General features: G+C 37.2%; 1 protein-coding gene across 6 annotated transcripts in view; it reads right to left on the reverse strand.

Annotated features, from left to right (window-relative positions):
- Positions 1-18,799: 18,799 nt before the first annotated feature.
- The window catches only part of GRB14 (growth factor receptor bound protein 14), a 119,973-nt gene continuing 111,324 nt past the window's right edge, over positions 18,800-27,448 (reverse strand). For all 6 annotated transcript variants that reach the window (XM_057745781.1, XM_057745783.1, XM_057745780.1 and 3 more), the window contains 5 exons: positions 23,109-23,225; positions 22,945-23,017; positions 22,710-22,797; positions 20,450-20,543; positions 18,800-19,164 (listed from right to left, as the gene is read on the reverse strand). In XM_057745781.1, coding sequence (XP_057601764.1) covers positions 19,018-19,164; positions 20,450-20,543; positions 22,710-22,797; positions 22,945-23,017; positions 23,109-23,225 — 519 coding nt within the window. In that variant the 3' untranslated portion in view covers positions 18,800-19,017. The remainder of the gene's footprint in view (positions 19,165-20,449; positions 20,544-22,709; positions 22,798-22,944; positions 23,018-23,108; positions 23,226-27,448) is intronic.

Below are 27,448 nucleotides of genomic sequence, written 5' to 3' on the forward strand. Positions count from 1 at the left end.
ATTTGTTAATGTCCCAGAAACACTTCATGCAGATTTTTTAAAAAAATCTTTTAAGGGGATTATATGTCTTTAGTGATATTAAGGTTTGTGCAATTATGCCTAAAATTAATCTCATTTGAATGAATCTCTTTATCAAACTCATTTATTATACAGTAGCTTCTGCAGTATATTGGATTCTCTTCTGGCTATAGCTAAATTGTAATCATCTGTGCTGGCAGATCTAAATGCGAAAGTTCATACTAGGTATTTTTACATCCAAGGCAATTTAGTGCCAAAAGGTACCCATGTTCTGTAACAAGATATTCTAAACAAACCTAACAGAACTCGCCTGCTTCCTTTATCTTTTGCAAAAGCTATTGGTAGTTGCAAAAATAACATAATCTGTTCTCAAGCATATATTTAATTATTGGCTCATAATTTTATTAAATTCAATGCAGCAACTATCATGAGTTAGTGTTGAATTCTGCATTCAGAATCAAGATCTAGGGATTAAGTAATCTTCTTATATTCCTATTGATAACTAAAATTCAAAAGCATTATATCAATTTGATAAGATGCAAAACCTCAAGGAAATTGCTGTGGTCAGCTAAATCTATAGCCTTAATTTTGACAGCAGAGATAATATGATAAGTTCTTTAGGAATTTCTTTTCTTACAGTTCTTTTAAACCTACTGCATTTCCTTGCAGGCATGTCTCTGACAGCAAACCCAGAAGATTTTTTTCCCCTTCGTTTTTTTTCTTTTTGACAAAGAAAGAAAACAAAGTCAGGGAGTAATCCTTTTCCTAGAACAAGAACAGCAGAGCCTTTTAAAGGACCTTCATTATTTTATGTGGTAAGTGTTCACAGCTCTCAAATTTATTGGCATAGCTGTCAACATGTATATTCAGTTTCATAATAATGTTCCAGCTTAACGAGGCCTCTTGGAATTATTTATTATTAAATTTCATTACTTTCTGCAAATGTTCATGCTGATTAAGCCCACCCTTTCAGGCTCTACCACACTTAGACCAGTCACAGTGTGACGTGACGAGATGGGGAAATTTAAGCTAACATGCTTTCCACAGGACCTGTCTTGTCAAATCTTTAAATATAACTTAATGAAATGTCTGTTGACGTAACTATGGAGAGTGGAAAAACTCATTTATAAAATCAACCAACCATACCTGAAGAACATGTGCACTTTCTGACATGACAAGAATAACTTAAACATTTTGGACTGCCTTTGTGTGGGAAGAATTGCCACATGTGGCATTTGCCAAATATTCTGCCCATTATACTCTGCTGTAAATATGGTACATCTTTCCTGAAGAGCAGTACTCTCAAGACTCAGAGCTCCATAAAATGCCTTGAAAAGTATCAAGTGACATAGAAATATATTGTAACATGCTATTGTCTTTACAAATGTTGACAGGCAGAACAGATCTTATCTAGATTCTTGATGATTTTATAATGTAATAAAAAATAGGAATATATTGTATATTATCACTATTGCTGTAAGAGGAAATCTAAAGAGTGTTATTTCATGCATAGCATGGAAAAAGACTGTGAGTAGGGTAGACAGATACATAGCTTGATTGATAGATAGATACATACATAGATACATAGATAGACAGGTAAATTTCCAACATGGAATATGCAAGTGCTAAGGTTCTATGGAGTCAATTCAATAGGAAAAAGAACTGTGGTGATAAGAGAAAGGGCACAGATCCACTAAATCAGAATCATCATAGGCAAGCTGTGGGATAAGACCATCCCAGAATATGCCGAAAGAATGGCAGCCAAAGGCAGCTTAACCTTGTCCATTTGGGGTGCTCGCCTTATACTTCTGAGTTCTATCACTGCACGGACCATATTTTTATGGGTTTGTCCTCATTTTTTATGAGCTCTTTGAGGACAGGGACGTTGTTTTTTTATGTTTCATTTCTTTAACTCCTAGAACGGTGTCTAAGACATAGCAGGTGATCAGTAAATGTTAAGTAGATTAATTTGAGGTAGAGAAAATAATCATAACCAAAAAACAACTTGGAAATTTTCCTTGCATACGAATGGGCTTAAAATTATTTTCATATTCCTCAAAAGGAGAAAAATAAAAGAGGTGCAGGTGAAGATGGAGGCAGAAAAAAGTGGCCAAAATTTCTTCTAAAATTCTGAAGGATTATTTTATACCCTTTCTTTCTGATGTGGTTTGGTTGGAAATGTATCTATTATTCAAATCAGCAAATATTTGAGTGCCTCCCTTTGAATGCCTAGGCAGCATCAAGAAGATAGACAGTAATATATGCAATGCATCCCCTACTCATGAGGACCATGTAGTCTGTTTCAAACACATGCTGATTTTACAAAGCCCACTTCAACACATCCTCAGAAATGTAAAATTTTGAGAGAACTGCGTGCTGTGTGAATCTAATGTTTTTCTCTTGGAAGATTTCCTCAAAAAGTACATGTCAAGTTGTGCTTTGAAGTACAGCAAGATTGTGAATAAGTGAAGGAGGCCTTGAGTGAGAAAAAAAAAAGTCAACTTTTAAGGGAGTAGGTATGAAATGAGGGCATGAGAACCTACCAAAAACAAAAGTAGTGGTCAGCAAAAGTAAAACCCAGGGAGATTTTGGAGATGACAGGCTCAGATCTAAAACAATTTGGAAGGTAGGCATTGAAAGATTGTGATAAGAATGGAAATAAGAATAAATGGGCTTAAAAGTGATTCATACAGTAGCAGTCATTTATCCTTTTAACCAAAATTTATTGAATAATTATTACGTTCACATAGAAAAAGGAGAAAGGAAAAGATTTTTAAGATAGCCTTCGTTGAGTTATTTTGTGCCAGGCCCTAGGCCTCATGCTTTACATATAGTATCTCAATCCTTATGGTAATTCCTTTTGTAAAAGGAAAGTGAAGTACAGGGAATTTATTTGTGCCAAAGTCACAGAGCTATTAAGTGGACTTGAACCCCCTGTCTTTCTGTAACAAAAACACGTGTTTTTTTTTTTTTCCCTCCAACCCCTGCCCACCATGTACATACTGCCTCCCAAAGGTACCTCCAACCAAAACATCCAGTGACAGGGATCCTCTACACAAAGGCCTTTTAAATGACAAAAGAGATACATACATAGCTAGATAGAGACAGAGATAGGGATTTGACCATTAAATGGCAATTGAAAAGCAACACACATAAGCAACTGCAAAATAAAGTAGTTTTATCAAAATCTTGGACAAACAAACCAACCCTGAAATATGAAGAAACAGAAAACAAATTATACCATCAACATTCTTAAACATACATATGTCTACAATTCCAGAACCTTAGTTTCTTAATCATTTAACCTATTTTAAATCACTTTACAATTGCTATTTTATTCACCCATAATGTTTACCCACAGATATAATTGTATCATGCTGAGTTTGAGATAATGCTGGAGCACGTAGTTAATGATAACCTAGTGAAAACTGGAGTTACAAAAGTAATCTTCAGAAAAATATCTCCATAATCAGCCTCAAACAGGTGGTGTCCAGAGTCCAACATGAGAAGAATTTGCTGATCCCAGAGTTCAATCCAGACTCTTGAAATGGCTTTGAGTTTGCTATTTGTATTCAGCATGGTTTTTCCACCTGTAAATTAAGATTGAAAATCTCTTCTTGTTTCCTGTCTTTTACATAAGGCACCAAACTTAAACAGTAAACATTAATGTTCTACAATGGTTCTGACTCCGTAGTCTCCAAAGAGTAATTAGATTAAATCCTATGAAAGGGCACAGACAGAGCCCTCTTCAAAGGGCACTGGAAGAGAGTTGGCAGATCTTTCTGTCCAGGAGTATTGTACTTTGACATCATTGGTACTCACACTGCCAGCCCCTTACTCAACCCATGGAACAAATTCAGTGCAATGGCTGGGCAATACCTGGGCCTTAGGCAGCATAGCAGCAACGTTATCTACTGAAAAGAGAGATTCCTTTTGAAAAAGATCCTAGGCCTTTGAGTCAGGCACTCATGATTTGAAAGCAAGCTCTAATACGCTACTTTTCTGTTTTCTCTTCGGTAATATCAGAATAGCACATCTTCCTGTCTGGGTTTTTTTCAATGATTAAATGAGGTAAACCATGTAAAGAGCCTATGATAGTGTCTGAAACTTAACAGGGCTCCAAAATAATAGTTACTTCTGGTATTGTTTTATTGGCCCTATAAAACAGCTAAGAAAACAGAAGCATAAAGAGTTTAAATGTCTCTTCTGCGATCACACAATGGAAAGACCTGGAATGACTCCAAATTTGTGTTCATAGCAGAGAAGAACCCGTGATCTGGAGAAAAAGCATTTTAAAAACATATTTGGAGGTCAGAGTTGCTAGGGCAATTTCATAATTTTATAATTAACTAAAAATAGCTTTATTGTAAGCCAAAGGATCGCAACAGCAGTCCCAATTTGATCCAGACATCTATGCTTCACTGCTTATACTTCACAACAAACCTTCAAATTGGAAAATTCACTGGAGTAATTAAGATTTTTAATTGGAAGAAAAAGTATACAATTTGCAAAATGTATTTAATTAGCCCTCAGACCACTCACTGATCAAACACATAATTTCCAAAACAGTTGTACAATTCAATACAGTCTTTGCCAAAAAGGAAACCATGTTATTAAAACAAAACAGCTAGATCTGACTTATAGGGTAAATGTGTCCTGATCAAATTATATTCTTTCTTCTTGGCATTTAACTCGATTCCCTTTAATGTCTCACTTCTTTTTTAATGCTTTCAAGCTTGTTTTTTAATTAATTATACAAATCATTAGTATTAAAAGGCAATATAATTGTTTCAAGAAGTGGCTTCACAGACTATCTGCATATTTAATCAACTGCCTCTAAATTTTTAATCATTTGAGTCCAGGTTCTTGTCTTGAAGCTTAACGTGATAACAAACCGACCAACTGGTAGAACTAATTGGTACAGAATTAGTTAAAAATTTATAAGGTAAGAAAAAAAATACTGGATGTTACGAAGGTATAACACCACCAGCCACACTTATTTCTGAGAGGTAGCAGCAAAAACAGTGCTTTGGTTCTACAGATCTGTGGCACACTGGTGACATCCACTGGCAGTTCCTTGGCATTGTTCAGATTCTTTGAATTTTTAGTGTAAGACTTGTAAAACAAACAAACAAACAAATCAGTGGGTCTTACATATCTATGCCTTTCTTTAGTGTTAACATTAGTTGGATTAACCTATACATCGATTACATTGAGTGAATCATGTGTCAATTTTAAAAAGCTTAAAATTCAATAATATGTGGGAATCATTCTGTATATTCTGAGTTAGGGTGATTCCAATGAAGCTCCTGACCGCTGTGAGTTTGAGAGAAGACAAACGGAAACACAGTGAGAAGAGAAAACATCTTCACTCTTTATATGATCAGTGAAAATCAATATTGTAGTGTTATACTAATGGGAGTTTGGTGAAATGCCTTGCTGCTTTCATTTTGTAAACAGTGAAGCATTTGGCAAGGACTAGCTCTGGGTAGCAACAGTCAAGTGCACCAAGATAGTGGTTCTCAAAGTTTCGTAAACATCAGAACCATGTGGATTGCTTATTACAGTTGCAGATTTGGGGGCTTCATTGCAGAGCTACATCAGAATCTTTGAGAAAAGTTTCCAATGCAATTGGCTCACTAGCCACACTCTGAGGAATACTGACCTAAGAATAACATTTCTTATCCTCAATGCTCCAAACGTGGTATTACATATAGAATGCAGAGCATATACCATTTTGGATGCCCTATTGAGGGCAAAATGGGGGAGAGGTGCAGCTTTACCAGTGGAACAACTTATTTAAATAACCTCTTTTGAATTGGGAGATTGGGATTGCCATATATACATTACTAATAAGAAAAAAATAAATTGTAAAAAATAAATAAATAAATAAATACACGTCTTTTGTATTATATCACTTCCAGTAATTTGATCATCAGATCATTCAAAAATTATTTAATATTTTTTTTCAAATCTTCCAGGCAGTACATATCAGACAGAAATAATTTATGATTGTTGATAAATAGAAATAAGATGCCCAGAAAGAAAATGAAATTAAATAGGTGAAGAGTAACGAGTGTGAAACCCTCAGAGGCAATATGTAATTTATACTCATACATATCAATGTGTTAGCAGTATTGTGTTATCTGTAGGTGGTAAAATCATAGGTGAAATTTTTTTTTTTTTTTTTTTTTTGCTGCTTTTGTGTGATTTTGTTGCAGTGAAGATGTGCTATTTATGTTATCAAGTTTAGCCAAACACGTCCTACAGGTTCTGGGGAAACCATGGTTATGCAGGGAGGACTCGAGGGTGCCTTCAACAGTCTTGATAATATTTAACCAGTCATCCTCATCTTTATCATCACCATTCTCCTAAATCCCACAACTAAGTCTGGAACCAACCAGAAGTTTCATGGGTGCTTTTATGAATTGGGTCCCTGCACAAAGAGTTTGGGTATTTACTTAGAAACTACAATTGAATAACTTTAAATGAATAATTGTGACTTGGAGTGAAAAACAGTCTTGAGAAGAACCAACAAGGTAGAGGACATAAGGGCAAGAAAGCACAAAGACTAAGCTATTTTCTATGAGAAACTATGGAAAAGGTATTATAGAGATGGGATTATAAAATGGTAAAGGTAGGAGGGACAGCATCTAGAACTTAGAGAGGGAAAAACTATTTTCAGTTTTTTTTTTTCGGGTGGAATCTTCCTGGAGCAGGGATCGAACCCGTGTCCCCTGCATTGGCAGGCAGATTCTTAACCACTGTGCCACCTAGGAAGCCCCCTATTTTCAGTTTTTTGAAGGAACTAAAAATTAACCAGGTAGATTGCAAGTCTAAGTGGGTTACTTCTTTTTACTATAATAAAATGTCACAGTGTTACAAAGTACAGTAACAGAAAAGCAATGTCCTTTCAGAAACCACGCTCAAACCACCTTCAGGCTCCCAAGGACCTGTGTAGGATTCCCTCATGTCTGGGATAATGTTGCTGGAAGAGGACTAAGGAGTTTGGTGCTGAAGCCACTGTGTAATCTTTACTAGTCTTTCAGGATAAAAGCTGGAAGCTCCCTGGCCTCAGAAGATAAAAACAGGTCTCTTTTAATGAAAATTCTCTAGTTCCTTTGAGTTACAAAACCACAGCTTTGGGAGATAGCCTAAATTTAGACTTTTCTTCTTTCCTTAAGGAATTGTCAAGCAGCTGCCAAGATGTGTGTTCATTGTCCATTGAGAATTAATGGGAAATAATGAATCCACGTGTTCTGGCAGAAGAGTAACATGCTCAGATGGAAACACTAGCTTGGATGGACAAGACCCCCCAATAATCCACATGCGTGTGTTACTAGACAAGAATGTCAGTTGACATTAAGAAATGACAATTGGTGGCATATATATACAATGGAATATTACTCAGCTATAAAAAGGGATGAGATGGAGCTATATGTAATGAAGTGGATAGAACTACAATCTGTCATACAGAGTGAAGTAAGTCAGAAAGAGAAGGACAAATATTGTATGCTAACTCACATATACGGAATCTAAAAATGGTACTGATGAACTCAGTGACAAGAACAAGGATGCAGATACAGAGAATGGACTGGAGAACTCGAGGTATGGGAGGGGGCAGGGGGTGAAGGGGAAACTGAGACGAAGCGAGAGAGTAGCAGAGACATATATATACTACCAACTGTAAAATAGTCAGTGGGAAGTTGTATAACAAAGGGAGTCCAACTCGAGGATGGAAGATGCCTTAGAGGACTGGGGCGGGGAGGGTGGGGGGGACTCGGGGGGGGGAGTCAAGGAAGGGAGGGAATACGGGGATATGTGTATAAAAACAGATGATTGAACCTGGTGTACCCCCAAAAAAATTAAAAAAATTAAAAATAAAAAATAAAATAAAAAAAAAAAAAGAAATGACAATTGAGACAGGCAAACTTAGAAAAGGAGAGAGTATAAAATCACTTAAACAACATTTTCCCCTGGGTTGATTAGTCTTTTTTTTCTCTAAAATGAAAAGAGATTGATTTTTCTGATTATAAAAAATATACCCATTCATCAAAAGCAATAAAGAAAAAAATATAAAGTCAGCCAAGAATACCACTAATTTTATATCATAGGCAGAGCAGGGTCAAATAATTCTACTTCCATTTTTGTAAACATCCTTCTACCACATGCACCCATACACACTTACACATACAATTTTTCTCAAAAACTGTGGTTGTTTTCCCTATCAGTGAATTTAGACGTATGAGCATCCATTATGATGGTTATGACCAATCCCCTAGGTATTTTCTGTTTCCATTTTTTCACAATTGGTAAATGATGCTGCAGTAAAACATCCACCCGTGCCCACTTCCAATTCATTATCCACAAAGCTTCAAGAGTGAGCTTGTCCAAATATAAGTCCCATTTTATCATTTTTCATTTGTTTGTTTAAAAGCCATCAGTGGCCTTGGTGTACCCCCCCAAAAAATAACAAATAAAAAAAAAAAAAAGCCATCAGTGGCTTTCCATTACCCTTAGACTAGAACCCAAACTCCTTTCCATGGCCTAAAAGGGCCTTATGATCTGAACGTTACCTGTCTCTACTATCATCTGTGCTATCCCCTTCTTACAGGCCCCGCCCAAGCATTTTGTGCCTCGAGTATGTAATGTTATGTTTTGCCTTGGGCTTTTGCAGTGTTCTTTTCACTGCTTGGAAAACTCTTCAACCACAGGACTCTCACATGGCTGTCCTTTCATTGTTTGTCTCCCCTTAAATGACACTTTCGCAGAGAGGTCTTCCCTGGCCATCTTACCTAATGTACATTACCCATTATTCTCTTATTCTTGCTGGTATTTCCTTACAAGTCATCTGAATCTATTTTTAAGTTGTTTTCTCTGTTTTCTCTGTATCCTTAACCAGAACATAAGCTCCACAAGATTACTGATTGTGTCTTTTATGTACATCAGTTGTTCACAGTCAGGCGTATGGTGGGCACCAACAAAGTCTCTGTCGTGTGAATGAATAAGCGAACAAATGAATTGGCGAGTACATTTTGATGCACTATTTGACCAATTTTCTCCTTAGAATAAATTTCTAGAAATAGAGTTTGTAGAGAAAGTGGAATTTACATTTTCTATTTTATGTACATATTGCCAAACATGATTCAGCCATTAAAAGAAATAAGGAAATCCTGCCATTTTCAACAACATGGATGGTCCTTGAGGGCATTATATTAAGCAAAGTAAGTCAGACCGAGAAAGACAAATACTGAAAGATGGAATCTAAAAATACCTGAACTCATAGATACAGAGAACAGATCAGTGGTGACCAGAGGTGGGGGGTGGGGGGTTGAAATGGGTAAAGGTGGTCAAAAGGCACAAACTTTCAGTTCTACGATAAATAGGTCCTGGGGATGTAATTCCCAGTATGGTGACTATAGTTAACCATACTGTATTATACATTTAAAAGTTCGTAAGAGAGTAAATCTTAAGTGTTCTCTTCAGAAGAAAAAATTTATAACTCTGGGTGGGGATGGATGAGTTCCTTGTGGGAACCATTTCACAGTCTATACACACATCAAATCCTCTTGTAGATTTGAGTACTCCTAAAAGTAATACAATGTTAAATGTCAGTTACATATCAATTTTTAAAACTGCAACCAAAATACCTCCTAATTGGCGCACTTGAAACTCCCACCAATCACATGGGGGGGAGGTTAAATTTTTCCCTCCACGCCCTTGACAATACTTGATGCCAATCTATTAGGAAAAGAACTCACAGATAAAAATGTAAATTTTAGTTCCTGAAGGCTAATAAGGCTGAACTTCTTTTTATAGGTACATTGGTGATCTGTTTTTTTAATTGGCAGTTATTTCTTTGCCTTGTTTTCTCTTAGAATGCGTGTCTTGTTTATTGATACATAGAGGCATTTTGCACAATATGAATATGAATATTATTTTTGTCGGTAATATTACGAATATTTTATCAAATTTTTCTTTTGTTGTTAAGTTTACTTATGGTGGTATCCCTTTTTTTGTATAGATTTTAACTTTGTATATTTCAGTGTTTCTTTTATTTCTGGTTTTAGTGTTTGAATACAACCACAATTTTATAGAAATAGTCTATAATTTTTCCAGTTCTTTATGACTTTATAGTTTATGTTTAAGTTTTTGAACTGTCTGAAACTTATGGCATGAAGAGTAAAGTAGGGAGTTATGAAATACTAGCTGTCCCATCAAACCTAAAAAACCAACTGCTTCCTCATTGATTCTAATCCATGCTTATTCCTTATTCTTTTCCTGGCTTCTCTTTTTTTTTTTTTTTTCCATTTTAAAGAAATATGAATTTGCTCAATGACACTTGAGTGCAACAGACTTCACCTTTATAGAGATCCAAGGCGTGGTCCCAGGCACCAAAGGCTGTGGCTTGATCTTCCTCTTTAGCAAATAGCAGCACTTCATCTTTTTGCTAAAATATGTTGCTGTCACATGGACATTCTGCCATCAGGTTACCCCTGGTGCTCTGAGCAGTCTACTTCTGACTCGAGGTGCTGCCACAGGAGCCCTTGTCTCTGCTCTCGAAGATAAAATACTTAGAGTCTCATCTCCCAGGCATTCCCCAATCATCTACCCATCCACAGAGCTGTGGATAAGAGGGCCACAGATTTCTGCTCCTCAAGGAAAACCCCAAACCACCATCTGCTTCTCAATTTCAGCTAAACTGTATTTATCTCTTCTTGGGTTAGACCATTTCCACTCCTCGCAACATGCAAATCCCTTTTCTCCTCTTTGGATAATCCAGCATTTACTACTCTTCAATAGCTCTAAAAGACAAGGTTTCGTCATCTCTTTTCAGGTGTGAGGGTGGCTGAGCTGTTTACAATCACAGTGTTAGTCTCTGCTTTCTGAAGTAAGGATAGGAAAAGGAGTAGCTTTCTTCTCTTCCAAGTCCTCAGCAAAACAACCAAGAACACATTAGCTCGATTACACAATCACATCAGTCGATTTATAAATTATTTTAATCACTCTTACTTTACATATATTCTAATATGTTATTGCAACACCCCACAGTTTTCTAAGTACTGTTGGCTATTCTTATATATTAATTTTTTTGAACAGTTAGAATCATTACACCACAGGATCTTGATGAGGGTTGTATCGAATTTATAGGTTTGTGGATAACTGAGACTCTAGCAATTTTATCTTTATTTTTATTTTTTATTTATTTTTTTAAATTATTTATTTATTTTATTTTTCACTTATTGGCTCTATTGGGTCTGTTGCTGCGTGTGAGCTTTCTGTAGTTGTGGAGAGCGGGGGCCTACTCTTCATTGCTGTGTGAGGGCTTCTTAACTGCAGTGGCTTCTCCTGTTGCGGGGCATGGGCTCTAGGCACACGGGCTTCAGTAGTTGCGGTGCGTGGCTCAGTAGCTGTGGCTCGCGGGCTTAGTTGCTCCGCAGCATGTGGGATCTTCCCAGACCGGGGCACGAACCTGTGTCCCCTGCATTGGCAGGTGGCTTCTTAACCACTGCGCTACCAGGGAAGCCCACTAGCAAATTTTAAAAGCAGAATAGGAGAGATACATGCTACCAGCCCAGAAAAAGATGATGGGAATTCTGGATATTTTCAGCTGAAGTCAACGCGAAAGCAATTTTTAATGAGTATACATTTTCAATGAAGGAGAATAAAATTAGGATGGAGGGAAACCGAAATATTATCATTCTCATGATTAGGTAAATGATCACAGGACATACCTGAATTCTGATTTTTATCTTACAATGTCTGAAACCATTTCCTCACAGATGTTCCATAAGAACTCCAGATTTAGGAGTTCCCAAACCCATCTCATATTCTGTTCCTCCTCTTCATTGTATTGATTCATTCAACAAGTCTCTGTTGAGCACTTAGTATCTGCCTTAGATACTTCGCTAAGTTCTGAGGCTACAACTGTGAACAAAGTCCTTTCTAGCCAGCAGCTTAGACTTAACAGAGAAAACAGAAATTAGTGAATAATTCAATAGTGTGACGAGCATTATAACAGAAAAGTGGGAGAAACATATTGTTGGGTAACCTAACCTAATCTATAGTCAAGAAAATCTCCCTGAAGAAATAGTATGTTACATAAGCCCTGAAAGGGGAAGAGGGTTACCTGGGTTGGAGAGAATGGTAAAGGGATGTGTTCAAGGTAAAGGGAGTAGTGTGTGCAGGGGCCAAAGCCAAAGAGGATGTGTCAGAATAGAGTCTCTTCCAGGGAGCAGACTCGCTGGAAAATAGGACTCAAGGAAGAGTGGCTAAAGTTAATGCTGGAAATACGAAGGCCAAATCACGAAAGCCTCATAGCCCTGTTAAAAAGGCTTTATCCAAAGGCAAGAGGAAGCCACTGACTTTTTAAGTAGGGGAGTGGTATGATCAAGTATTTTTGAGAGATCACTCTGTAGAGGGTAGAATGAACTGGAGGAGGGAGGGTAGGTATAGAGAAAGATCAGAAAAAGAAAGGCCATCCAGGAGTCTGCTGTCGTAGTCTAGGAAAGAAAGTAGCCCAGATTTGCGTCATGGCAATGGACGTGGAGAGAAGTACACACTTATAACTGACATTTTACAGCACTTGGATACTTTCTAGGTTGCTGTTTGGGAAGTTGCTGGTAGCATGTTTACTGAGATGTGAAGCTCTGGAGGAGATCAGGTCTTGAGGGAAGATAAAGATATCCATGGAGATGCAGAGTTTGATGTAGCTATAAGATATACAAATGGAGATGTTGAGCAAGCAGCCAGATAAATGGAGGTAGAGTTCAGAAAGGAGGCACAAGTTTTAAAGCCACTTAGACAGTATGTGAAGCCATGAGAATAAAGAAAAGAGTCTACAGGGATGGAGTAGAATAAGGAGGGAGGGAAATGAATCCTATGACCTAGCTGAGCATAGCAAGATTTAAGAGATGAGCAGAAAGGGAAGCAAGTTTGTAAAGAAGACCCAGAAGATGCATCCAGAAGGATAGGAAGAACGTAAGGAGTTTGTCGACGTGGAAAACATAGGAAGGGAATGGTTCAAGGAGAGAAAGGTCAGCAGCAACAACCGTGCTGAAAGAGCATGTAAGAAAGTTCTGAGATTTTTCCTTTTACGCGGCCTCACAGTTTCAGGGAGGTGGGGGTGGAATGTTAGCAATTGTGAGTCACAGCAAGTGAAGAATCGGTGATGTGCAAGAAGGTACATTATAAAGAAGGGCAGGGAATGAGTTCGGGTTGTTGCTAAGGCAACCAAAGGGTGATTTTTTTTTAACGTTTAGAAAAAGTGAAAATTATATCTTAGCTGTGGGCAGACTGCTTTTTGGTTTTTGTAAAACAAACTACATCTACTTGAAGAGCCAAAGCCCAACTCAGTATTTCTGACATTTGTTCCTGTCGTCTGAATTTCCTATTTCTGCTTGTGTTCCACCTAAACCTTGATGCAGAGTGTGGTCCTTCCTGTGGACTTTCTACCAACACTCTTCAAGTCATTTGTGTGTGTGGAGACTTCATGTCAGTTTTGGGAAGATGAAAGGTTTTAAATTGTAGAACCACACAGCAAACATCCTAAGAAATATGGCCTCAATATCCACGTTCTTAAGAGTCTTTTTTACCACGTGGTCTCTGGAGTTTGCCAGCGGCCGTCTTTCTGCTTGGCTTCCAGCCTCCCACCGTCTCATTAGGCCCTTTGATTGAGTCTCTCGCTGCCTGTGCAGTCCACGTCCAAGCCCATATTCTTATCTTCTTATGCAAAATGAAGTTCTCTGTACATTTTTTTTTCCAGCATCAAGCCTTCAGGCTCACCTTCCTATATAAAGAGGTTCTAAATAAAGAGAATTATTTTTCTAAGAATTCCAGTGACATCTGTTAAAATTAGTAACTCTGTCACCATCGTAATTATCACAATCTTCCTAGTTTCCTTGGCCCTAAACCTACTAATAATTTTCAACTCCTCCCTTTGCTTCTCCAGTGTTTGATGATAACACCGATGAATCCCCCTCCCATAAAATCATGTTTTCATGCCCATGGGTCTAGAGCAGGCTCTCCTGATTATTGCCAGATTATTGCAATGGCATCTTGATGGACTCTTCTCCTTTGGTTCCCCTCCCCCTTCTCAGTCATCTTATATTGAGTTGCCCTCTAATCCAGACATGGTCAGAGTACTTCTGTCCTCTAATGATCACACTCATTTACTCAATAGATAGTTCTGAGCATTTCCAACATGCAAGGCCGAGACAAAAAGACAGATAAAGCCCATTCCTGATTTGAACGAGGTAAAAATGAAATGGGGTGACACACAGGCTCCTGGCTGTGGCCGTCCCTAACTAAAACGTAAACCACGTCGCCGAGCTTGCCTTTCCAGTCCTGTTAGCCATGGTCGTCCCATCTGTCACATACCCTACGTACTTCAGTTACAATGAAGCTATCATTTGCTGAAAAATCCTTCAATTCAATCTGTGCCCTTTGCATGCTGCCTGGCATCGCCACGCCCCTTTGATGACAATGTCGGCTCTCTCTGCAAGCTTTTGTAACTGGAACTCCTACGGCCTTCCAGGACCCATCTCGTTCTTCCCATCATTCAGCGCGTGTAACCAATGTCTCTCTCCCATTGTATCTATAACACTTAGCCAGCTTGGGTTCTAGGACACATATTTGTATATCCAACACTCTGATATTCAATTTTGCATCTCTAAAAGTGCCTTTCACTCAGTACATGCTGAAGTGAACTTAACAAGCACACAAGGTGACAGCATATTTTTTTTAGCTCCTCATCAGATTGCTGACATTACAAGAGCTTCTGAGGGGAGCAGAATCCACTCTGAATGTACAACCAGGGACACATTCATCAAGTGAAAGTTTAGTAGTTTCCCAGAGATGCACCATCACTTAGTAGTCTGCACCATCACTTAGTAGTCCTTTTTTCTTCCTCCACTCAGCCATGCGTCAGCTCAATTCCTGTGTTGTCTAGGTGGGGGTCTCTGGAGCAGGTTTTCAATCTTGTGAATTTTCTACCCTATCCATGTTATTTGGGGAAAGGGAGTTGGCAAGTATGAGAATCTCAAATCTCACTTTATATTTATTAATCAGCAAGTGGAAGAAAGCATGGGAGCCTGTAGGATCTGGTGCTGGTAGGGACAGCTGTCCACAAAGTCCCTACAGATGGGCTGGGCACCCCCAACTGTGCTATCACTGTGGCTACTTCCACAAAAGCAGTCTTATAGGAAGGACTGAAATCAGGGCAGAGGCACAATGTATGATGTATATTGTATTATTATTGGCAGGAAGGGCAAACAAGTGGTGGCGTAGCAAAGATACTGTGGTGGAAAGGGCAGTGTCCCAGGGAGATGGAGTACCTAAGTGTACCATCACTAATACAAAAAAAAAACACAAAAAACAAAACACGATTAATACTCTAGACCATGTGCTAAGCACTTTACATGCATGATCTCCTTTCACCACCCCCACTGAAGAAGTGGTGATTCCCTCTATAGAAAAGAAGAAACTGATCTGACCAGGCTACACAGCTACTGTGTAATGGCCTGGAATCCACATCCACAAAGTATGACGTCAGAGCTATAATCTTAATTCGGGTGTCTAACACCTGTGCATCACGTGGGGTTGAATTAGGAAGTGGTGAATTTTGTAGAGTTACAGAGCGAACCAGCATGGTAAAGGACTAGTCATCTGATACCCCAACTGTAGACACAAGTATTTATGCTGGTTAAAAATTCACTTGGATACCTTTCTTAAGTTGGGGGATCCCTGCAGTGACATTTTCAGTGAGTCTGGTTATGTGCTCAGCCCAGAGGCTTGCCTTTCTCTTGTCCACATCTATAACTTGTGGTCTGAGATATATGCAATTAGAGACATTACAAGCAGTGCCCTGGTTAGGAGCAGGCCTAAATGTTACAGATGGTCAAAGTGTGGGAGGCAGGGCTGGCAGGAGGTGATACATCCCTCGAGAGGCAGGTGTGACGGTCTGGTTGAGCGCTCAGTAAGTGTTACAAAACCCCCTGCATCTCAAGCAAACTGCTCTGTGCCCCACTGGTGTGGGTTACACGGACTGAGAATCACCCACTGTATTCCCTACAGAACGTGGGACAGGAAACTGGAGGCTTTATGTGAGCAACAGTCTGCACAGCCAGGAGACACACACAGCAGGTCACACTACAGCAGCATTTCCACCTGGGGTCCATCTACATCTACAGTGGTACGGTTTTGTTTCTGTAACTACTTTGAAATTCTATTCGTTTTCTTTTCTGCATTTAAAGACATGCTGCCAAGGGGGTTCCATACATTTCCCCAGGCTGCCAGATGGCTCCAAGGCACAGACAAGCTTACGGGTGCCTGGCAAGACAGGGAAGAGTTTCCTACACGCTGGAGCCAGCTTGAAACACCAAATTGTAACCATCACCGATGATAATCTTTCCTCTTCAGAGGAATCATAATTCAGGTGATAGCCTGATATCCCTATTGGAAAACAACTACCATATGCAGCATTGGCACTACGGGCAATCAGAAGCCAGAGACCACATGGGGCTCTGATTAACGGATGCTGACCACCCTAGAAACATAGCTAAGACAAAAATGTCCAGCTAACATACTCAAATCAGTCAGCTCTTACACCATTACACATGTGAAACAAGTAATTATTCTGAATTGAAATACTCCTAATAATTTTTATCTTGTTTGACTAGGTTTTCTGAATGTTTGAAAATAATTCTTCCATATAAACAAATGGAAAAGAACAATGTGGACCAGATCTGCTGGGGTTTTTTTTTTTCTTTCTAGGAAAGTAAAGTGTACTAACTCCAACATATGAAAAGAAAAAAAGAAGAAAACATGACTAATTTGTCCTAACCCCAATCCAAAATGGTGCAAGAAAGCAAAACTTGGCTAAACCAAAAAGAAAAATAATCCAAAGGTAATTCACATTTTTCTTGGAAATCCATTTTAATACTGTACTAACTCTGGATGTGTCTGACACTCTCAGATTTAATTTCATGTAAGATTTACATACATACACACACATGTTCAAAACGCTTTATCAAAAGGAATCAGAAAGGATAATGTCAACCTTTCCTCAATAATTTTTCTTCGCTCATGCAATTACGTACAAAATCTGGGCTCCACAATAATAAATTTAGATTGTGATTGAAGTTAGAGACACAAATAACAAAGAGAAGCACAAATTGGTCAATTTATGAGAGTCTAGCATTTAAAATATTACATTTTTTGATATTGTCAATTTGACCCTGGTGCAAAATAAGAAAATGCATATCAATTCAAAACACAAAGTATTTTTATAAATTGGAAATAAATCAGAAATAATCAGGGATACTCTACAAGGATGAAAGGGTCAAGTGTGTTTACTTCTTGCTCCTCTATTTAGAGGTCCGATGTGTCATTCAAGCCTTTGTAGACACCAGACTGATATTTTATAACATCAGATTTATGTTCTAAGTTTCAGTGTTTTAAGAACTAGGTTTGCTTTGGCTAAAAGTAAGTTGAGTATTTTTAAAATTCTGCCGGTAGTTCTTTTTCAGTAACAATTGATTTTATTAGCACTTTATGAAGGTTTTCAGATGCCCCGTTACCAAAAATGTATAGCTTTTATTTAAAACTAAAGTATGCATTTTTGAAATATTGTTCTTAAAAAATCTTAACTTTCCCACAATGTTGTTACAAGGATCAGAAGAGATGGGCAATATTGTGTATGATTTTAATGTTTATTTGATGTTTTATTTCTCATCTTTTTTTAGAAAAATGAATACCCTTCTCATAAAAAGTAGGAAAAACAGAGTTATAGAATCCCACTTTCTAGATGGTCTCAGTGAGGTGATAAGGGAGGTGGGTGCTTCAAGTTTCCAAAACCTTTGGCTTCCATACTGACGTTGCCAAGGTAAGACCATGAAAGGGGGGTAGGCAAAGAGAAGAGCATAGATTTACCTATTCAGATCTTAATAGATTTTGCATCTTTGATTTTAACATTTTGATCAGGTTAATGATCTAGTTGTGTAAGGATCTAAAGAAACTTCTGAAAGTTACAGCATGGAGCAAATGTAAAATATTAATGTGAAAATGTTACACTCATAGATTACATGCCATGAGAAAGCATGTGTAAATTATATAAATCCCCTCATATTTTGATCATTTTCTTGTTTTTTTTTTTTTTTTTGGCGCACGGGCTTAGTTGCTCCGCGGCATGTGGGATCTTCCTGGAGCAGGGATTGAACTCATGTCCTCCACATTGGCAGGCGGATTCCCAACCACTGCGCCACCTAGGAAGCCCGATCATTTTCTTAAAAACAAGTAGATAGTTCCAGTCAATCCTTAAGTGAATGAAAAAAATGCAGTGAATAATGTGTTACTAATAGGTACAATACCAATGTAAATACTATAGTATAATAATTTAATATGTAATAAAAGTCATCCAGAAAAATCAATATATCAATATTTCAAAATAATTTTAAGCTGCTATTTCAAAATATGATTTGATTTTAAGGTTATAATAAACTCAGAAAATATACAATTCAAAATAGTTTTTAGTTTTATTAACAGGTTGTGAGTAGCTTCTTTTAATTGTTAACGAGTGTTTATCCTGCTTCTTAAGTTACAAAAACAGTGGTGTAACTGAAATTCAGTCCACAAATAATTCATTCTGAGCCCCAAATTTTTTCATATTTTGTGGTTGAGAATTCTAATGCTGCTATAGTAAATAAGGACAGAAAGATGTTTAAAATATGCATATTTGAAGAAAATATTATAGGAATATAAAATCACACAAGAACACACCAGATCATGTTTTTTCTGAGGTTTAATTTTAACTAATGAATTTTTAAATGATGAAGGTAATAATCCAAATCTTTTACTTATTTGTAATGCACAAACTATTTTTTGTAACTTGTAGGTGAAATAGATTCTTTTCACCATGGCAATGTTTGCACCCTTATTTATGGTCTTTCTTTTTCTTGAGTCCTTTTTCTTCAAGAGTTTAACAAGTCACTTTTGGTTTGGCTAAAGTGCAATCCGAGCACAGTAATGTTTCAGCTTGCAAGGAAGAACACCCTTATTGAGTTGATAGAACTCCACCAACTGGATTAGATCCGTAAATCGTGTGTGCCCATCATCCAGGGTGTGGAACATTTCACCATCGTCTTCCACCTGCAACAGGAAAGACAACAACCTGCTAAGAAGGGCAAAACACCCAGAAAGAAAGTCATATTCTGCTGCATACTGCATCTTTAGATGCCAAGATTGATACGCTTATAATACCAAAGGACAGTGAAAAGAATGTTATAGCATGTCTACTTCTGTTTAAAACTTCACTTGCATGTAAAAAAGAAATACCATCTTATGTGGCTCTACTTTATCTATAAATTCTCTTAACATTCTATAGTTGGAATAGTAGGACTGTTCTGAATCAATACAGTACATAGTGAGAAATCTGCACTATTCAGTGTAAAAGTAAACAAAAGATTCTAATACTCCCACCTACAGAAATTAATTTCCATTTCTAATTGTTGTCTACCTAAAGCCTCCCTTAATATATTAAAAGTGAATATTCACTGTAATTTGTATCAGTAAACTGATTCTGGAGCAATCAAACATTATCTTAATAGAATGACCTGGTTTGGGGTTTTTTTTTTTTCTCTTTCTTTTTTGTTTTCTGCAATGAGATCTTCAGGCATTAAGCAATTCATACTTGCCAGAGACACTGCTTACATAATCTTTGAAGTAGGGAAGATACTTTATGTTCGGATAGTTTCAAAAAGAGGTCATTCAAAAAAAGAAAACACTAGGAACTTAGCAATCTCATGTAATACTTTCTTGAAAGTAGACTGAACCTTTGTTCTACTATCTGCTTCCCATATGCAGACCACATGTATACATATACATACACGCGCGCACACACACACACAAGCAGCAGAAACAACAACAATGAAAATCCTAAAGCAAGTTGTGCCACCTGGAAGCAGCGTTACAGAAAAAGTTTTTAAATGTGCTCAGAATAATTTAAATAATGATCTCCAGTTCCACAGCACCTGTGTACCCATTCATAATAATTAAAAACAAAACTACAAACAACAACAACAAAAACATTTTTGGGACAAGAGAGGAGCAGGGCCTTTAAAATAATGGTTTTTAAAGAACCATTCGTAGAATTCAGGAGCAAGAATTTTCAGTGGCCTTTTAACAGTAGGTGGCATGGGGTCTATACAATATTACCAAATCATATTTCATGGGAGAAGGGAAATTTAATTTTTACAATTCCTGTATTTCTTGTATTAATTCACTCATAAAACCATTTCTGCCAAACTTAACTCCAGTCAAAGCACAGGCTCCCAGATTATATTTAATAAAAGAATCAAAAAACCCCTGAAGTTCCCAAAAGCTTATGCATTAAGATCATCTCTAATATACGAATATGAAATCACAAATTACTTACTGGTATAATTTGAAAGTGCTTTATTTTTTGTCCATGACTCATTGACAGTACGAAAGTTTTGGGGTTACTCTGACTATCCCGTACCAAGAAAACTCTAAAGAGAGAGAAGGAATTTCAATATTTTTCTACATTTACTCATGGATTTCATAGAAATACAGCCTGTACCAAATCCAGGAAGTATATTCATAAAAGTAGCCTGAGTTCTCCTCTGCTGTGTGTTCAACGATGGGATTATCCAATATGGTAAACAATAGGGTATAACATAGCCTTATACTATAAAACTATCATCACAGCTACTTTACTTTTAAAAGGATAAGTACATAGCCGTTTGTCAGATTGCGTGCACACAATAACCAATATAATGCTATGTTGGCATCAATAATTAGTCCTTTATCAATATGCATCAGTCCATATTTATCAATACGTCCTTTATCCACTGGGAAAGCTGGGTATTCACCTGTAACTCTTTGGTACAGAGAATGAGGCACTGGCATATTGTTATTTTAACTTCTTGGTCATGTTAGGCTCTAAAAAGAGAAAATTACTTGAAGTGAAATAATTTTTAAGCCCTTCTTCTACACTGGATCCTTTCTTTTGATTCTAGTTCCTACTATTAAATATACAACAGAAAGTAAGAAATGAATATATTCTAAAATATCAATCCTGAAATCATTTATTAAATGTTTGAGGAAAATATTTTAAGTGAAAGAAACACCCAAACAATATGCACTTTAACCTTGAAGAATACAGCAGCAAAGCCTCTATAACTGGCTAGAAAAACAAGACACGGCCTAATGGCCTAAGAGAAAAACGCTGCCGGGCATGGATCCTTATTAACTGGCAATACAGTGCATAACCAGCTTTGTATTAATTGTTGGCAAACGGTCCCCACTGTTGACTCCAATACTAATCTCACTGTGCCTGGGCAAAGACAGCCAAATCTGAACCATCACAGATGTCTGATGAGATTATTCATTTCATCTGTGCTGTGTGAGATTCCGACATTACATCTCTGGAAGATGGGACAAAAGGGAGTTTCACTGGTCAATCAAGCTGTAATGTTCTCCCCATTCCTGAGCAGATCACCACTACCACCTAGTGGACTGCCTGGCATCATCACATCTTTCCAAAGGAATACCAAAAAAACCCATTTTTTAATTAAAAAATTTTAAAAATAAAGATACTGTCATTATTTATGCAATTATTTCAATTTACAAAAACCGGGCTCAGAAATAAGGGAAATTATAATCCTCCAAAATATTTTGACAATTCTTTGTGATTTCTTTTCTTGGTCTTGGATGGTCATTCTGCTGATTGTTCAGATTTATATCTAAAAAGACTCTGTTCCATGAAGAGAAGTATACTGAAATCTTTTCTTATTTAGGGTCTACTGAAATGCTGACTTGCTATTAATAATCTTCCATGTGAAGATGCATTTTAATCCAAATGTCAGTATTAAATCACCTTGAAATTTTGCCATCATCCTAAGCCAATGCTTGAGGATGTAAGATCCCATTACCACTTGTTTAAATTGATTCTGGTTTTATTTCTCATCCAAACCTCAATACAACCTCCTTAATTTGTATTGCATTTGGGGAGAGAATTTAGCTAGTATTATAGGAAGTATTGATATCTGAATTACTGAGTAATCTGAGAAAAAGAAAATTCTTTAGATCATAAATACTGCACAATCAATTTTCTGTTCCTCCTGTCTCTTCTGTGGTATCCCACTAAAAGATAACATGAGGAGTCAAAAAGTACTATTTTCATAGGTTTATATTACTTTAAACTGAGAAGAGAAAGTAAGGATGTAAATAGAAAGAAAAAAGTAAAAGTCTAAATATATAAGAAACAGCTTGTTACTTTAACACACCCTGCATCAAACTTTAAAAAAATGTATAACATGTAAGATAGTGTCATGACACAAAGCGTATTTTGCAAAAATGTTGACACCCCAAAACAAGTTCAGTTTACCAGCCATCAATTAATATCTGAGACGCACAGAATGGGTAATATTAGTGATCACTGGTTAAGAGGAGAGCATCCTATTCCATTATCTTCTCCTTTATGCACAAACACTAAGCACACACCACATAACAGGTACTGTACAGGTATTGCTAGGATTCAATGGCAACCATCCTTACAGAATAAAGTCACCTCTGTTTTAATAAGCCGAAATCAGAACTCTGTGTGTGTGTTGAACAAGTAATTACTGATTATAGGAGAAATCAGAATCAGTGCTACTCAAAATCAAACTTACCCATCTACTAGACCTTGCTGAATAATCAATCGCTGAGCTTCCTCTCTAGAAATTTTGTGGTGAAACCATGGTTGAGACCGGTGGATAGCTGACGAAATAAAGTGGAGGAATACAAAGCTTTGTTTGAAATGATCACAATTTAGTTACATGTACTTTCCACCCTAACCCCTTAGTGACTACACCTAAATGCACACCTCTCCACCCAGCTAGTCACGGTGAACATGCACAGACATACCCATGTTTGTGGCAGAGCTCTGAGAAGATGCAGTGGGGCTACCATGAGTGCCCAGGCGTAAACATCCTTTTTTCTGCGCAAGGAAGTGGGAAACAAATTTCAACTTTCGGGGTGAAACAAATTCAAATCATAAATATTTTGAAGAACATGAAGCCAATTTGTACCCTCCAAGCTAGTCCTTCTTCAACTGCAACTGAAAGGGCTTCAGTGGGATTTTCTATAACTCTGCTTTTCTGGCCTGAGAAGTCCATTGCTACCAGGGAATTCTCTGATATACTTCTCTGGAAAAAAAAAGCAGATTTTTTACCTTGAAAATATCTTTGAAGTTACCTTTCAGTGCTTTGCTGGCAACACGTTTCCAATTTAGGATGTGGTTCCAAAGGTGGCTAGTAGGAAATTAACAAGTTAACCATACATATGCAATAGAAAATGGTGCTATAAAATATTTTGGTTAAATAAGTTACACAGTTATTTGTTAAGGTCATTGAATTAAGTGTTGAATAAAGAGGTTAAAAGCTTTCAAGGTAAGCATGTCTCTCTCCTACAGCAATCCTATCTCTTCATATTTAGAAAAGAATAATCCTTCCTGTGGTTAAGATGCTTTCAGATTCATCAATGATCATTTAAATGTCAAATCTATTTACTTATAAAACAGCTATTTATTAAGATTTAAGATATACTAGAGCTATAATAGATTAACATATCACTTCTTTAGAAACAAATAGTGCTCATATTTTATAACAAACCAACAATATGTATTTTAAAAGTTTATCACATCAACTTTCCTCTAACTTAGAAAATGAAATTTAATAAAATAATTCAGATAACTCTATAATATTAAAATTTCTATGATTTAATATGTGAACGTTTTTTCATCTTGTGAGCATGAACATGGCAAAATGAGAGCTGCAAAAATAAGTATGAATGACAGGAGGACTGATATAAAAGGAAGACATCTTCCAGCAAACATAATTTTAAACAAGTAATAAAGTTGTCTTTTTGCCAATTACTTTTTTTATTCATAGTCTCTGAAGGTGAAAATAAAACATCCAAAACCTGGACCTTATTTTTATTTTTTCTTTATTTAGGGCTCTACTTTGCAGCCATCTTTTAAAAAGTGTGCTATCTCAAATCATGCATCCTAAAAAAAAAAAAAAAACAGTTGTCAAAATCTCCAGTTAGGAGTGTCACTCAGTTTATAAGAATTAAAACTCCAAAAGAGAAAACATCCAAAAGCAACATGGACAATGCTTGATAGTTTTTTCCCACTCATCATTAACAGAAGAGCAACACAAAAAACAGAGTTCTCACGGTAAAGGATGAGCCAGCGTATACCTGGAGACTCCTGGCTTAAGACCATTTTCTCTCTCTCCACATGGATTCAGCCATACCCTGCTTGGTCTAACAGACTCTAGTCAAATGTCTGCTTGAAACAAAACCTGGTCCATACAAAAATGGGAGGGGGGGGGGGGATCACGTATCACTGCATTACACATCCCACTTTATTAGCATTTGTTCTTTCCTCTTGAAACCTTGCTGTAGTGGTGCACAAGCTTATTACAGTTCATCTTTATTTCTGGAAATCCGGCGTGCAATCTTTCATTTGTTACAAGAGGCTTTATAACTGACAGCTGCTCTTTCCAGACAGATTCTGTCTCTGTAATCTCTATTTGCTGTCACACCTTACTTTGCCCTTCTCACCCCGTGATCTTCTGTGCTGGGCTGTGCACCAGGTGGATATACTTTTGCTTTGCTGACATTAATGAAAAGCTTCCACCTGCCCAAACCACAGAGTAACTAATCTCAATCATAATGATAGCTTTATCCTTATAATATCTCTGCCTTCACATACCAAGATGGGCTCTGTAATCACAAGGTCCTGATAACATAAAAATACCGTTAGGAAAGAAAAATAAACATAACCAGTTCTTATTCTTTTTTCATTTTTTTCCTATAATATGACAGGCTGAAATGTAAAACAAGATCCCACGTTCCATAATTACTCGACCTAAGTAGGGAGTCTACGACACAAATAAGCATTTTCATTTGCTACATTAACTACACTAGGGGAAAACACAGGAATATAGCAAGTGTTTTCTACTGAATGGCAGGTGGTGGATGAAAAATTAATACTTTACCTTTGGGGGACAAAGAAATGGAAGTGAAGCGAAATCTGACTTGAACCAAAAGGTCATTTTCAGCTCAATTTCTCTCACATAAGAAAGCAACGTTGATAACATTCTTAATCAGTGTATTTCTCAAATATCTGTCCCTTTTTCTAGCTCTTCCTTCTGGTGGGTTAAATAGGGCAAACCCTAAAAAGGGTTCATGATTTTAGTCGCATGCCTCTCTTTTTAAGAAAGAGGTCTGGGTATACCTGGATTATCCAGACCACACCTTGAGATCAGATCCAAATACTTTTAGTGAGGTTGGGACGTGAAATGTTTTCAGGCAGCTTAGCTAAGCAGCAACTAGTAGCCGCTCACTCCTTGTCACCCCATCTGAAAGACCTACATAAACGTGTAGCGCAGTCCTTAGTAAGAGGGCACAGCATCTCCTCAGATACTGTTCTCTCATCAGTGTCATACAGACCCACAGGACATCAGCAGTGTCATTAATTCCAGCGATCATGCCGCCACCTCCCCTTGCTTCATACTGCAGGACAACGGTGACTCCATCAAGGTCACACTTATGGTAAAATAGTAATAGGCCCTATCTAAGTTTCTTTTATGTACCACAGAATGGGAGGTACAGGGAAGAAAAATGCAGTGTGGAATGTCTAGCTCTGAGAAATAGGAAGAACTTCAGTCGACTTGCTTTTCCCCATCCCCTCACTCTGGCCAGGGCCATATTAACAGATACTCCTTTAAATGAATCCTCTTTTCTTTTTTTTTTTGGTCCTAAAAAGGACCCAATATATTTGGCTTCTTGAAATATCTGCTGATGATTCTCATTTCAAAGGCTGGTGGGTTGCCTATTATTATGTGCTATATATAGTTATGATGTTCATTATGGCATGATCATTTTTTTCTCATTTCCCTTCTCAAAACGAATCCCTGGAGGAGAAGACGATATTGTTCCTTTAAAACTATAACTAAAGTATGTGGCGTTTTCCCTGTTGTTCCTTGAACATGGTTCCTCGATGGAAACCAGCAGAGGCAGGTGAGGGACACTGGCATCCAGGATATAGGTCACTGACCCTTTCGTGACAGTCCAGAAATTACCCTGGGACCAAAGTGAATATAAATGCCTCCCCAACCTTCTTAGTTTCCCTCGTGAAAATTAAGAAGAGTAGAGATGTAATTCTTGATGCTATTCTCTCTGATCACGTCAACTGCCATACAGGACAGGCCCTCATCCTCATCACACACAGACTTAAACCTCTTGTCCTTCAACCTCCGTTTGCAGCCAAATTCACTCAAGGAGTGTCTTTTCTTATACAAGGTGTTAAACAAGTAAAGCAACATTAACCAAACTCTCATAGACGTATTGGTCAGCAACAGGATCACTTTCCATGGAAAGAAGCAAGAATAACACCATACCTGTACACTAATGACAGTGACGAGACCAGAAAGTACTTACTTTATAACTTTTTTTCTATGATTAAGAGGACACTAAATAGTAATTGCCTCCAAATCATAGCTGCTATTAACTTGCTCCTCCTAATAACTTTAGACTCTAAAAGAAATTTAGAAGGATTTGGGAAAGGATTAAGATAATAAAATTCATTATTCATATATATATATGAACTAGAAGATTAGGTTAAGCTGACAAATTGTAAAAATTCTCACCCAAAAGCTATAGCTTTTATAAAAATTCATTACATTACTTAGTTTCTTATTTTAGGGCTAAAAAGTAATATGATACAAAGATGAAAAGTTACTCTTCCATAACTTAAAGCAACATAACTATAGAATTGGAGTTTTTTCCGTATTAGTCTATCAGGCTTCATAATCAACATTATTTCATGCCTCATTCCTAGAACTGAGCACTTTATCTGCTGCGTTCCATGTGGGGAAATGCACCTTCCTTGGTCACAGCCATGAAACGCACATTTTAACCTAAGTAGAAATGTAGCACGTTAGCTGATTTGTAACACGGGCTTATACATCTGAATTCCTAATATACTCCATATTAAGGAGTGCGAGCAAAAATAGCAGAACATAAACTTTATGTTAAGAAATAAATTCCTTATGTTAATGCACAGGAAATTAAAATTACATCCCAAAGAAGGGAAAAAATGTATCTGTGTATAAATATCCAAGCGGCATTTACTGTAAATCTGTGAAGCAGTGCTAGTCTTAATGTAACACACGACCTATATTTTGGCTTGCATCTTTAGGGTTTCCCGGAGAGCAGTATGCTTTTAAAGGACCTGGAACTTTAAAATTTTTATTGTTAGAACGTCAGAATGCAAAAGAGCTCACAGCCTATGATAATCCCAGAGTTAATATTTAAATAAAGAAACCACAATCAAATCAATAATTAAGAAAGATCTATAATC

This window comes from Hippopotamus amphibius, chromosome 8 (assembly GCF_030028045.1).
Source record: "Hippopotamus amphibius kiboko isolate mHipAmp2 chromosome 8, mHipAmp2.hap2, whole genome shotgun sequence".
Lineage (NCBI taxonomy): Eukaryota > Metazoa > Chordata > Mammalia > Artiodactyla > Hippopotamidae > Hippopotamus > Hippopotamus amphibius.